The 14,458-nt window shown below is 41.8% G+C and overlaps 1 protein-coding gene across 27 annotated transcripts in view; it reads right to left on the reverse strand.

Annotated features, from left to right (window-relative positions):
* Positions 1-10,730: 10,730 nt before the first annotated feature.
* ADGRL2 (adhesion G protein-coupled receptor L2) overlaps positions 10,731-14,458 on the reverse strand; it is a 202,702-nt gene continuing 198,974 nt past the window's right edge. For 11 of the 27 annotated variants that reach the window (XM_077277691.1, XM_077277688.1, XM_077277687.1 and 8 more), the window contains one exon: positions 10,731-12,804. In XM_077277691.1, coding sequence (XP_077133806.1) covers positions 12,050-12,804 — 755 coding nt within the window. In that variant the 3' untranslated portion in view covers positions 10,731-12,049. Of the gene's footprint in view, positions 12,805-13,409; positions 13,449-14,458 lie in introns of those variants that run through there. The other 16 variants (XM_077277700.1, XM_077277697.1, XM_077277694.1 and 13 more) reach the window with 8 other exon arrangements.

Genomic DNA, 14,458 nt, shown 5'->3' on the forward strand with positions numbered 1-14,458 from the left:
CTGGTAAGGATAGGGATGGCTTCTAATTCTGGGACTATCTTTTTACAACCTGTTGGTAATTGATGAACTGCAATAGTTTTGGATTGCGGATGTTTCAGTCGCCATCATATCAACCAAAGGCGACTCCAAAATAAAGGAAGTGTGCAATGGGCCATCAGGAAGTGAGGAGATTCCCCAACCTGTAACAGGGCTCCACCCTCCATGGGCTCCTTATAAGATCGGGTCTCTATGTGACAGAGGAGCTTCCAGGTCCACAGTCTTCGGGGCCATGTTCTCTAGTGAATCTTCATGAGATCTTCTATGATCAAACATGAGACTATTTACAAGCCCGGAAAATCTAGTGATCGCCCCACTGACGTTCCCAACGTTAATATCTGGTATCAAGGGCTCTGATCTGAGACAGGACAGAAATAAAGAATGTTTTCTCCTTCGCTCTCAAGGTCCAGTATCGACAGATGCATCAGAATAGAAGAAAGAAAGATGAATAATTAGATTGTCATTATATTCTACTCCTAGTCACCGGGACATGCATGTGTCTCTCTGCACAGATACAAAAGGCACAAAAATAATAAATTCTGCTCCACAGCAAACAAAAAAAACGACAGATGACGACACTAAATAAAGAGTGAGATAATAGGAAAGAGATCCCCACGTTACTCACCTGTCCCAGCTGAGGCACTGGCTCTGATTCTTTCTATCTAAGGTCGGCTCCCTATGTGCTAGCCATTGCCCATCGTTATCCAAGGTATTTTAAGACCAAGCTCATGCAGCTCCTCACCTCCTGAGTATTCAGGTAGTAGTGGACTCTGCAAGCAAGTGCTTTTCATGAGATAGGCTATGTGCACACTTTGCACATTTCCTGCAGATCTGCAGCTTTTTTTTTCTGCGCAGAAACGCTGCAGATCTGCAAGTGATTTACAGTACAATGTAAATCAATGGCAAAAAAAAAATGCTGTGCTAATGGTGCGGAAAAATCTGCACGGAAAACGCAGCAGATTCAAAAAAGGACAATGTCAATTCTTTGTGCAGATCTGCAGTGTTTCTGCACCTATTCCATTATAGGAATCTGCAGGGGTAAAAACACATGAAATCCACACAAAATCCGCAAGAAAAACGCATCAAATCTGCAAGAAAAACGCATCAAATCTGCACCTGCCAAGAGATGCAGAATCCGCACAGAAAATTCCAGAGGCAAATCTGCAACATGTGCACATAGCCTTAAGATTCACATCCCACTTGGCTTCCTCCAGACAGGTGTCCAATATCTACCCAGCTGCACCTCAGTGCTATCCGGCAACCAATTTCTACGATCAGCTCAGTCCTGCTGTCAAGGTACCAGATGATCCACTCATCTGAGTCTAGTGCACACCCTCGACTCTGCTATCAAGGTAATCGATAACCATCTCCTATCTGCTAATCCTGCGTTGCACCCCACTCCAGCAATACAGTGCTAGTTTGTATCTACAGCACTGCTGTTCCCGTGCGCTTCCACAACCCTGCAGCGAGGTGCCTCATTGCTTACTTAATTCCGCTGTTCCTGGCTTCCCATAAAGGGGTCCAGTGTTGTCACCCAGATCAAAAAGTCTGATGTTTAGTCCCTCCGCTCCACTTCCTTGACCCTTGGTGTCCTGCAATGCAGCTCCTCCAGGGAGAGGATTATTATACAAGCCGTGCCTCCCAGGGGAGGGGAAAAATAAAGATGTTGTACAATTTGCCTCCATTGTATTTTTGTCCTTGAAACTCAGAAGCAGCTTTTTTTGAATAAAAGATGATTTAAAGGTAATTTTCACAAAAGAAGAAAAACTCCACCCCATTTAGGACTAAATGATTGGATTCGGGTACTGAAAAGGGATCATAAACTGCAGCACAACTTTTTTTTTATGCTTCTTCTGTGTTCTAAGTGTCGCTCGGAATATCCACACGACACTTGCAGATCCGGCCGTCATCTCCGACGCAGAATCAGCCTTATTTCTACTCTACACATAGTAACTTTCTTCCTGCTCTGCCACCGGCATACAATCACCTCCGAGCCTCCTGACTGCTGAATATTACTTGGCTCCAAACATGAAAGAGGAATCTAATTTTTCATGTTTTTTTTTTAAGAAAAAAAAAAAAATGTTGAAAATAATTATCCTGAGAATCAGCAGCGGCGCGCGTACGAACAGGAGGCCCCGCACCAACAAGCAGCATTTGTGCTAATGTGAACAAGTGGCAAGTGCTAATTAAAGCTAGAGGCTACCGGGAGCATATATTAAAGTGGGGAATTACATGCTGTGAGCAAATTCATAGCTGATCTGCGCTGGTAAAGCAAAGTCCCAAAATGAAAATTTTATTTGGCTAAATGGCTTCTTTCAAACACTTGACGGAATGGCGCCTAATGCAGCAGCAGTAAAAATCTGTTAAAGACACGGCAGCATAAAAATGCTTTTAGTATATATATTTTTTTTTAAAAACATAATTGCAGGTTCGAGACAATGTGATGATCGGGATTTTCTACCTAATGATAGAGATTAAGGCTATGTGCACACGTGGGAAATGTGGTGCAGAATTTTCTGCACTAAATCTGCATCTGCAGATTTGATGCAGTTTCTGTGCAGTTTCTATGCAGTTTTTATGCAGTTTCTATGCAGTTTCTGCACAGATTCTATGCAGTTTCTGTGCAGTACAATGTAAATCAATGGGAAAAAAAAAGCTGTGCACATGGTGCAGAAAAATCTGCAGCAGAAACGCTGCAGAACTGCACAAAAGAAGCGACGTGCACTTCTTTGAAATCTGCAGCGTTTCTGCGCAGATTTTTCTGCACCATGTGCACAGCTTTTTTTTTTCCCATTGATTTACATTGTACTGTAAATCACAGTGCAGTTCTGCAGCGTTTCTGCAGCAGAAAAATCTGCTGCAGTTCTGCACCAATTCTGCACTAAATCTGCATCGTGTGCACATACCCTAAAACTGGGTGTAAGATCAGTACATGGTCCATGCAGCTGGCTGGAAGAGGAGAACCTCGGCCACCAGACGCTGACGGCACATGTACATACGCCATCACTGCATCAAATAGCACACAAGGTTAAAAAGAATGTGTCAGCAGAAAAATACTGGTTTCTGTGTAAAATGTATTTTGTAAATCTTGGGGCTGCGCTTTATCTCATATCACAATATGCATTAAAGAAAATAAAAATCTTGTAATTCTCACACCAGTATGAGGGCTGACAATCTACATTATAGCACAAATCTCTTGTCCAGTTCTATCCAGAGGATGACTGTTCCTACCGTGATACATTGTAAGTGACGGTGTCACGTACGACACAGGTACAGTCATATGACAAAGTTTGGGCACCCCTATTAATCTTAAGCCTATTGTTTTATAAAAACTGTTTTTTTGCAACAGCTATTTCAGTTTCATATATCTAATAACTGTTGGACACAGTAATGTTTCTGCCTTGAAATGAGGTTTATTGTACTAACAGAAAATGTGCAATCTGCATTCAAACTAAATTTGACAGGTGCATAAGTATGGGCACCCTTATCATTTTCTTGTTTTAAATACTCCTACCTACTTTTTACTGACTTACTAAAGCACTTTTTTTGGTTTTGTAACCTCATTGAGCTTTGAACTTCATAGCCAGGTGTATGCAATCATGAGAAAAGCTACTTAAAGTGGCCACTTGCAAGTTGTTCTCCTGTTTGAATCTCCTCTGAAGAGTGGCATCATGGGCTCCTCAAAACAACTGTCAAATGATCTGAAAACAAAGATTATTCAACATAGTTGTTCAGGGGAAGGATACAAAAAGCTGTCTCAGAGATTTAACCTGTCAATTTCCACTGTGAGGAACATAGTAAGGAAATGGAAGAACACAGGTACAGTTCTTGTTAAGGCCAGAAGTGACAGGCCAAGAAAAACATCAGAAGGGCAGAGAAGAAGAATGGTGAGATCAGTCAAGGACTATCCTCAGACCATCTCCAGAGAGCTGCAGCATCAACTTGCTGCAGATGGTGTCACTGGCACCAGAGATCTCCACACTCCTAGGCTGGTCTTCATAGAAAAACTCTATTACCAACAGTCAGCTGATGCATCATTTGATTATTTAAAGGGTGGTGGGAGTGGTCACCACCCACATCAGCTGACCAACAACAGCTGCCAGCAAGGAAACAGACATTGACTCTTGCTGTCTCAAAAGTAAAAACCACATTTAAATGAAAGCAGAACCAGAGCTGTCAAGACTCCAAAAATGAGTTGTGACAGACGGTATCTAAATCTACACAATGAATTGCTGACAGCAAGCAGAGATCTTAGCATGGAATATGATAAATGCAGCATATAAAGATTCTATTCCCACTACGAGAACTTTCCTATCCTTGATCACTTCTAGATCAGTGTGTGTCTGACTGAGGAGACCCCCACCGACACTTTGGCCCCCTGTGTGAATGCTGCAGCACAACGGTGCACATGGCCAGCCACCACTCTGTTCATTCTCTATGAGACCGACGGAGAAAATGAAGTATCGAGCTCGGCCTCCTCCGGCAGTCCTATAGAAAATGAATGGAGTGGGGGGGGGGGGGGGGGTTGTTTGAGCCTGGGCACCGCCACTCCATTCAGACAAGGGTCTAAAACTAGCAGTGATCGTGGGGTCTCGACAGTCAAATACACACTGATCAATAACATCTTGTAACGGGAGTATCTCTTTATGGGCTATTGTGCTCATTGAATAACCCCTTTTCCTTAGATGAGCCCCGAGATAAACTATTAAAAGGGTTTCCTAGTATTGGGACCCCGAGGTTCCAACTTGGAAGGAATACAGATAGTAAGAGTTCAGTGTCCCAGCAGCGCCACCACAGGAGAAGTGAAGTATTACACAGTTCACATTTAAATCAGTGGCGTTAATAATGCGCTGGGTCCTCCAGAATGGCGGCTATTCTGCCTAATAGGGTTCTAATTGTGGGTCCACTCTGTATTCAGAATCCAATAATAGGGTACATACAACCCCTTTAAACTTAGCTATGACTGGAGAATCCCTTTGAGTAATTTCCCTTACCACATATGAGTAGATGTGCAGCGCAGATACCTGAGTAACAGCCCCCGCTGTGGATATTGGCATCGGACCTCTCCCTTGTTTTATTTCATACCAGTTTTGCATTTTCCACCGGCTTCTGACTGTGAATATGACAGACACTGGAATGTCGCCATCCCCTCGTGATAAAACAGCAGCGCAGGTCACAGGAAAGTCAACAGTGTAAATTACGGCAGATAAATGGCACGGAGACAGGAGATGTTAGGTACCAAGCGAAAAATCATCATTCCTAACCATAATATAGTTCCAGCTGCCTCTGTAAACACAAGGCTCACGCTTCAGCACCGAGAAGAGAAGGTCACCCCCTGTCACTTTCCGGGGTGCCCCATTACAAGCGATTCAACAACTAAACAGCATGGAAGACAAATCGCTTCCCGAGGGACTGGACGCGCCATATTCTTATAGAAACTAGTGTTATGCGAGCAAATCCACGGGAATGTGAGTGTATGGCGGCTCAGTAAGAAGATACAACTGGAGAAAACCGAGCTGATTTGTTGGCAGTCTGTGAAAAGAATTCCTTCCGGCTGATCGGAGGCAAACCTTCATCGAGGTGACCGGCTGTAGGACGCGCTGCTGATGTCTGACGGTATATTATACACGTCGGGAAGGAAGAGACGAGCCGTGAGAATTTCACTTCCTTTTAGGGAAAACCTTTACATCACGGAGAAGCCATTGTATAAACACGAGAAGACGCCCGGCTCCGGCTACGAGCAGATCGGGATGGAAACACTCGCACCGCACAATCGCTGCCACTTTTAATAGAAGCTTTTATATTTTAAGAGCTTTTAAATGGCTTTGAGAAGTCTGAAGATTAAATATTTGGGTTGGAGAAAGTTCAAGAAATGTATCCGACTTTCAGCACAAAGATTGTAAGAATTTACGACCAGAATGTTCTCTTCTGATCTTCGTTGGAAGGGAAGGGGAAAGTCATGGTTGGCCTGTGCCATGAAGGGATCCTCGGAAGCATTACAGAGCTGTTCCACTCGCTTGGTATTTATACGTGGTGCGAACAGTCTTGTGGGGAAAAAAAAAAGCTTTCATTTTGTAGCCATGCGTGATGCTTTGCAGTATGGGACATGGTTCACACATCATCAAACCTGGGTCATTTTTCTGCTTAGGTTGTGAAAATGTCGGTGAGAAATTCCTATACTTGGCGACTGGCTTGAATCTGTCCACTTCCGAGATTCAGGGTGTTACCACTTGGCATATGAGGTAGTTTAGTCAGAGACCCAGACTAATATGCCCAAAAAGGTGCATAAGGCCCACACAATAGTGCCATATAATTCGCAAAATCGTGCAAACATGTCAGAATTTCACAGGCCGCCCGCTCTCGTACCCGAAGGTGTGGAAGGTTCTCCAAGTTTCATTATCACCTTATTATTCCCACCAAGGTTCTACAGATGGAGTTATGATGTGAAGTGAAACAAGAAGGTCCTATTAATTTGGGAACCAAATGGGGAAATTGCTGACGAGTACTGTATCCACAAAATTCCACCCTTACAACTACAAGGGTTCCGTTTACCTTTACAGGTTTAGATTAAGAGGGTCGTGATTGGCGAGAGGCAAGGGACTCCATCAATCACTGCCATACGTTGACCCTTAGGGACTCTGCACGTGGGTGTAATATGGCTCCTTACAACCCCCGTAGCGGCCTGCAGTTGATAATAATAAAAATGAATCAGTTTTATTTGGGGAGAATATCTCTAATAGATCTAACACTATACAGAGGCACCATAAGGCAGAGTCTAGGGGTTATAGAGACTGTGCCGCCCTACGGAACTGATCAACTGATTCTAAAATAGGTTGTGCTCATAATGGAAACTGGAAAACTATGTTCAAGGTTCCAACTACCAAAAAATGAGCCAGCCGCTAGGAAACGCTATCTACAAATACAACTCCCTGGAAACAGGCATGAGAAACGGTATCGCCAGATCGGCTGATTGGAGATTATGTTACATACAACCTAACTCCTGGGGCGCTCAGTATCTTAGGGGTCTGATGAGAAGATGCAAAACACAAGTATCTTACCGTATCAAACTACAATATATCTGCTCAATAATTGGATGCTGTGGTGCCACCGCCCTGTGGTTCTTTCCAATCATGTGGTGGTGACATCTAATGACTGCTGCACAACCAGGGACATCAGACTGGTAACTCTTCAATGGCTGCCATCATCTCCTGACATGTCAAGGTCATCATCGTGGGAAGAACACTATCACAATAATGAAGGCATGTTACCAATAAAGGTATAAGAAGAAACAGGAGGTTTCTCCTGTGATACAATAGCTTTTCCAAGAAATAACCTTCACTTCTACACAAGTATTGCTGAAGCTGGAACATTCAGGGCTCAAAATAACGAAGGTGGAGACGTCATAGGACACGACATTGTCATAGAGGTCTCCTCCACCTACAAGCCTTGACACCACTTCATTATGAAGAGAGTAAATAGTCGAATTCTAGGACACGTATGTACACACAGTAGTCTGGTCTGCTTTAGTCGCCTCCATCACTGAATATCAACGATTTATGCTGTAAATAAAGCCGGTGATCAGTGCAGACCACACACATAACAGGTTATTTCTTTACAAGATGCTAAGAATGACTTTAAAATGTCAAAGAAGAAATATTCCCCTCACCAATCCCGCACCGCTCCTGGTCCGATGGTGCATGGTTCCCAATTGGTCATCACTCTCAACTACTGGGATGACAACCCAACACAGATACAAGTGACTGCAGTCAGTCATTGATGGAAGCAAGTCACCTCAGTGGCCACTGATTGACTGCAGTGGTCCTTCCTACAGCAAGTAGTAGAGAATGGTGGGGGACTGGTCAATGTGGGACAGAGATAGATAGAGTGAATTGAGGAAAGTAATATTGGTTCTTTTATTGTGATCCCACCTTGGACATTTCTTTTTACTTCACAGACAATCTCTTTCCCAAATAATGAAAACCAAGTGACTTCTCTCACCTATAAAATTTCAGCTGTGGATCTCATGACCTGAATGCACAGACCTGTAAGACGATGCCCTTAAAAATCTACCACACCATTCTGCACCCGAGAGAAGACCATCATGGCACGTCCCACCACATGGCTAATGAGACCCCAGTACGGGCCATTCAAGCTTCGTGTATTCGGCTTCACCATACATGAGCCCTAACCCCTCCACCTCATCCTGCTCCATGGGGTTCAGCATTATAGAAGCATCGGCAGCACAAAGATATTCCACTGCGATTGTCATGCAAATGGAGAAAAGTCAGTTGTATTCGCCCGAGGTACCCTCAGACGAGGCGTCACCTCCCCGTGCCCTCTCGGCAGATCATACAAAGTGCAATTCTCAGCAAGAGCTGGCAAGAAGCAGAAGAGAAAGTTCCATCCATGATAGGATTAATATGAAACCAGTCCTGTCCCGAAAAGTGATGAACGCTTGTTGCATAGGTGACATCCATCTGGTCAACCATTTGTTGATTTTGCGTCATTACTTTGAAAAATAGACTAAACTCAAAATATTCCCTCAGGATCAGTAATGTATGTACACAGTGACTGCACCAGCAGAATAGTGAGTGCAGCTCTGGGGTATAATACAGCATGTAACTCAGGATCAGTAATGTAATGTATGTACACAGTGACTGCACCAGCAGAATAGAGAGTGCAGCTCTGGAGTATAATACAGGATGTAACTCAGGATCAGTAATGTAATGTATGTACACAGTGACTGCACCAGCAGAATAGTGAGTGCAGCTCTGGAGTATAATACAGGAGGTAACTCAGGATCAGTAATGTAATGTATGTACACAGTGACTGCACCAGCAGAATAGTGAGGGCAGCTCTGGAGTATAATACAGGCGGTAACTCAGGATCAGTAATGTAATGTATGTACACAGTGACTGCACCAGCAGAATAGTGAATGCAGCTCTGGAGTATAATACAGGCGGTAACTCAGGATCAGTAATGTAATGTATGTACACAGTGACTGCACCAGCAGAATAGTGAGTGCAGCTCTGGGGTATAATACAGGATGTAACTCAGGATGAGTAATGTAATGTATGTACACAGTGACTGCACCAGCAGAATAGTGAGTGCAGCTCTGGGGTATAATACAGCATGTAACTCAGGATCACTAATGTAATGTATGTACACAGTGACTGCACCAGCAGAATAGTGAGTGCAACTCTGGGGTATAATACAGGATGTAACTCAGGATCAGTAATGTAATGTATGTACACAGTGACTGCACCAGCAGAATAGTGAGTGCAGCTCTGGAGAATAATACAGGATGTAACTCAGGATCAGTAATGTAATGTATGTACACAGTGACTGCACCAGCAGAATAGTGAGTGCAGCTCTGGAGTTTAATACAGGATGTAACTCAGGATCGGTACTACAAAAGTAACATCTTGTCTTTACAAAGTGTCTCAATGTTTAACTGTTTAACATTTTGAAGGTTAGGAGATGTGATTTCTGTGTTGTCTGAAATCTCCAACTCTTCCTGAGGTCTGAGATTTGTTTCACCCTTTTGACTTCCATCTTCTTATGAAGAACGTCCAGTTATTTTTGCTATAATTAGAGAACAGAACAGGAAATATAACAACTCATGCAGATCATGTAGAGAATGAAGCCACAATGACACAATATGTAGAATCTCATGAAGCCAAAGAAACACAAACAAGTCAAAAGCCCCAAATGGGTAAAAACACCTTCTGGAAAACATTCACAGCAAATATTAAAAGCAATGCCACCAAAGTTGAACATGCAATGAGCTGGCGCCACTTGTGCTCCAGAGAAGAGTGACCACTCGAGGTTGCTTTTGGTTGGGGCTTATTCCTACTCAACAGAAATCTGAAGTGGAAGGAGGACTTCTAGTTCAGATGAAGAACCTTAACGGGATATGGTCGGATGAAGCTGGTGATTCACATAAAGTCTATTGCGGTCTGGACTCCTGATCTCGAGGAAAGTAGATAGAAGCATTTTTTTTTTTACTGTTCCTAAAAATCAAAGCAGCTTCGTAAGGTTTGACATTAATAGCCACCACCAATGTGCGATCAGAAGGGGTCATGTGGCGGATCTCATCTTCAGCTCTGTCCGATACGGTTGCCAATCCCAATAAAGTTCTCTGGGCTGAGTTACGGCATCATGCGCATTGGCGATAGACGTGTCATTACTGTAAGATCCCGGCCAGAGCAGCGGCTTCTTCATCCTTGGTCTCAGGAGCGGGCCACCCTTTGATGAAACATCTGATTGATCGACAGGTCATCGCTCTAAAGGTTGTATGAGATAAGAAAGTAGACTCTGCCCAGTTTTCAGAAGGAACTCCAATCTTTTACAAAGCCAATTCAATCGAGATCTAGAAGTGGACATGGTCTATGGACAAGAGTGGTGATGGGAAAACATCTAAAAAGATCACTTTAACCCATTCATGTGTTCAGCATTAATCTATTGAAGGAATATTTCATGGAAAAAAAAAAGAGCAAAATAAAAGGGTTTAAAGGCATCAAAAGAACTCAAAACTGACAGCAAATGTAGCGCAAGTAATAGAAGACTTTCCTTACAAAAGTAAAGAGGCTTTATTGTCAAGTTTGGTAATTTCTCACTATCCCTACAGTAAGTCATCAAAGGACCCTGGGAACAGCCTGATTCAACCCTACAAACCATAAAAACAGCAGTAGCATTTTTGAAAAAAAAATTCACATTTATTTACTGTCAAACAGGTGTTAATCTTTACATTGGATATTAGTGATGGGCTCTTATCAACAGCTGAAGTTAAAAAGGAAAAAAAAAGAAAAACGAAAATTTTCACTGAAAATGTACACATTGCTTTAATTATAAAATAAATTAATGGCTAAACATAGGCAGAAAGATCATGGAGAAAAATTCCAGACTGTTACTTAAAAAAAATATATATATTTATATAGGTCGGGCACCGCTCTCAGAATTTATAGAATTCGCTTGTGCCAAGAATCCCTGTTCAATAATTTGCCAGATTTACCAAATTTGTGCAATTAACGGCAACATTGGCTCCTGAATATACAATAACGGCTCTCTAAAAAAAAAAAAAAAAAAATGCATTTGGCATCAAATTAAAAAAAAACAAATGAAATATTGACATGGACTAAAATGTTCATTAAAAAAATAAGCAATAATGAATTAGAATCACCTCATTTAATACCACATTAAACAAGCTCCTATAAAAAAAAATTAAAACCGCTTTGTGCAATCGAGATTTTTCACAATATTTTTGTCAATTTCTAAAGGATTTCAGCGACATTTCAAGTTGGACACAAATGTATTTCACCCTAGCAATAGAACAAAATATAATTTATTTCGCCATTATTTTTCCATGACAACAGTTCATTGTACAGTTGAGAAAACATATGAAATAAGGCCAGTGGCTTGATTGCTAGTGGTTAGACATGTTTTTTTTTTCTTTTTTAATTTTTGCCTTAATGGAAAGGATCTGCAGTGACCTGCAAAGCAGGAGGAAAAATAAAAACAAACAAAAATTAAAAAAAAAAATCCTGCAGACTACTCAGAAACAGTATGGTACAGTAAATCGATCCCACAGGATTTTGGAGCCCACATCTTGTATATAATACAATGCGGGCCTCGCAAAATGGCAACCATATTTACAAATCAGGTTCTGGAGCTGCTGCAGCAAACGGGGCCAAATTGCCGATGTATTAATTTTCCTCCAAAAAGTCTTTTTTATTTCAGCAGCAGATATTTTAAATACCATGTCGGTACCTCTTTGCTTTGTAACAAATAATCTTAGTATACTCTGTGTATATACAAAGTTTTTTTTTTCTTTTAATTTTTAATTTATTAAAAAAAAATTCACAGAACTGAAAAATGTCCATCACTTTCCTACACAATGGAGAGCTGTGAGTCCTTACTAGTCTGCCGATCACAAATAAGGTGGCCTCAGTCGAAGAAATTTGAGTCTTGTAATACCTGCAAGAGCCATTTGTACTCCTAAAACCTCTTTTTATTAAAGACTTGTGACTAACTGCATCTGTCCTTCCCTGACATCTCCTTCGGGGACGCAGCCTTCTTTGTTTATGGGGATAATGTAACCATCGCTGTTGCCCCTGCTTATCTGGTAGTACATTTGAAGATGGTGTCCAGCTCCAAGATTTGGCATGCTTTTATAGTAAACGTCCTCGTTTTCACTCTTCCTGGAGGGTGATAAATCCTCTTCGACATCGGGGCTGCTCTCTGGGTAAGGAGAGTCCCGTAAGTTGGGCATACTTGTGTACAGGGAGTCTCTATTTGGGGATTGAAGATTGTCATCGGCTTCGGCGGTCAACTGTGACACATAGCTGTCCGTTCCTTCGGTCTTCACTTTTTTCTGTGGGTGGTACAGAAGAGAGTGAGTCCGTTGAGGAATAAGTGGTGCTTCTAGCTCTTTGTGGTGAAGTTCCAGCCCGGGGTTGTCACCGTGCATTAAAGAGGAAGCATCAGCAACAATGGCGTCGTCTTCACTGCTGCTTCCCCCAATAACAGTTTTGACAGGTAGGGTTCTCTCCAAATTGTGGTTCTTGCTACTACACCGCAGGTTGTTGTGCACTAGTTCTGAAATGATCATTTTCTCAAATGCCGTGTCATTCAGACTTAGTCCACAGTCCACAACTTGCACTCCGTCACCGTAGTCCCCGTTCCGTAGAGAGTAGCTGTTGTTAAAGTTACCATTTAGCGGTAGAGTATCCATGGCACTTGAATCCCTGACATGGTTCAGTGAATGTCCTGGAAGAAAACGAAAAGAAAAAAAATGCACAGTTTAGGGGACATTTTGTTGAAACGGCCAAGCATTTTAGCTACAAAAAATGTTTTAATGTCGTTTAGGACAAAGTTTTTGGATACAGATATTCCTTGACTCCTTTTGTTTTCCCATCGATATCCAAGTGAGCACCACATTGAGCCAATGTAGCACCGGTGATGTAGTAAAGATTAGAGGATTTCAATTGTTTAAAACTACCGTAATTATTTCCCAATAAAACTATTCCAGAATCTAATTTGTCCTAAACAACACTAAATTAAAAAGAATATATATACAAAAATAAATAAACAGATACATAAAATCAAAGGCAAATGTACAACATAAACCAACAAACTGGCAAGCAACTAAGTTAACGATGTCTCTAATGTTTCCCTTTATCTAGGGTGCAAAAATAAAAATTGAAAACAAAAAAAGGAAAAAAAAAAAAGAATAAAGAATGGAAAATGGACAAATACACGGACGTCATGAGAAACAAAGGACAGCCACCTTTCACGCAAGAGACAACGAGGTCCCACAAGCATCATCCACGACATGACGGAGCAGGTGGAAATGACTCACTGTGCACACTCACATTATGTCTGTCTGCTCAGGCTATCTGGGCTAAGTGTAGCTGATGTATAAAAGAAAGTAAAACGATTTATTGCAACAAGATGGATTACTAAGTTTCTCAGCAACTTATTCAGAGCAAGGGTTCAGCAAATAAGATTACTAGCAAAAAAACAGATTTTGGTTCCTGGTTAATGTTCACTAATATTCTATCTGCCAGCAACGGCTCCGGGCTTTTAGAAGTCAAGAGTTTGCCAGCAGCCCGGTTGTCTGTGATACTGCCGAATGAACCCACACCGGCTAATTAATGTGTTAAAAGCTCAGGGTGAGCGTTGGGCACCAAGGTCAAAATGCAGAAATGCCAGGAATTTCTGTAAGCATGGTTCACAGAAATTAACCAAATAAATACTGGATGTAGTAATGAGAAGACGTCTCTGCCATGCTTTCTCATGTACGAAACTGGCAAAAAGTCTACTGGGCATGTGGGCGGAATGGTCTCCTTATGGAAAGAAACATGCTCTGGGTTGTAGACAAAAACCATGTATGGAACACATTAATTTTATGAATACAATCAAAGAAAAAAAAGAAATGGAAGAAAAAAGTACAGGTCGGAACGGATGGATGTCACATGGCTAAGAAAAAGATGGAGAAGACAAAAGTGATCACTTTTATTTTTTTTTTTTTTCTTTTTTAGATTTTGCAAACAGCCTGCCCACCGTGAAGCTACTGCATTTAATACACGGCTTGGAGGAGAATGGAACAATGGGAGACATGGCTGCCACGATCACCATGCTTAAGGCTGCAGCCCATCGATAAGGTCCTGGCTCTAAAATGCAAACTGGTTGGAGTGAGAAAAGGATGCAGCATTCCCAAGGATGTGCACAATTGTAAGATGGTTTTCTTGTCCTAAATTTTTTTTTAGATAATTAAAAAAAAAAATATTTGACAAGTAAAGATCTGTCATTAGCTGCTCGAAAAATGGCTTCACTATAAAGAATCTTCTCTAGAACAAAATCCTGCAAACACCATGGCTTAACATCAAGCACAATTTATTCGTCTACCGATGTATAAATG

The sequence above is a fragment of the Ranitomeya variabilis genome, chromosome 8, assembly GCF_051348905.1.
Source record: "Ranitomeya variabilis isolate aRanVar5 chromosome 8, aRanVar5.hap1, whole genome shotgun sequence".
NCBI classification, from domain to species: Eukaryota; Metazoa; Chordata; class Amphibia; order Anura; family Dendrobatidae; genus Ranitomeya; species Ranitomeya variabilis.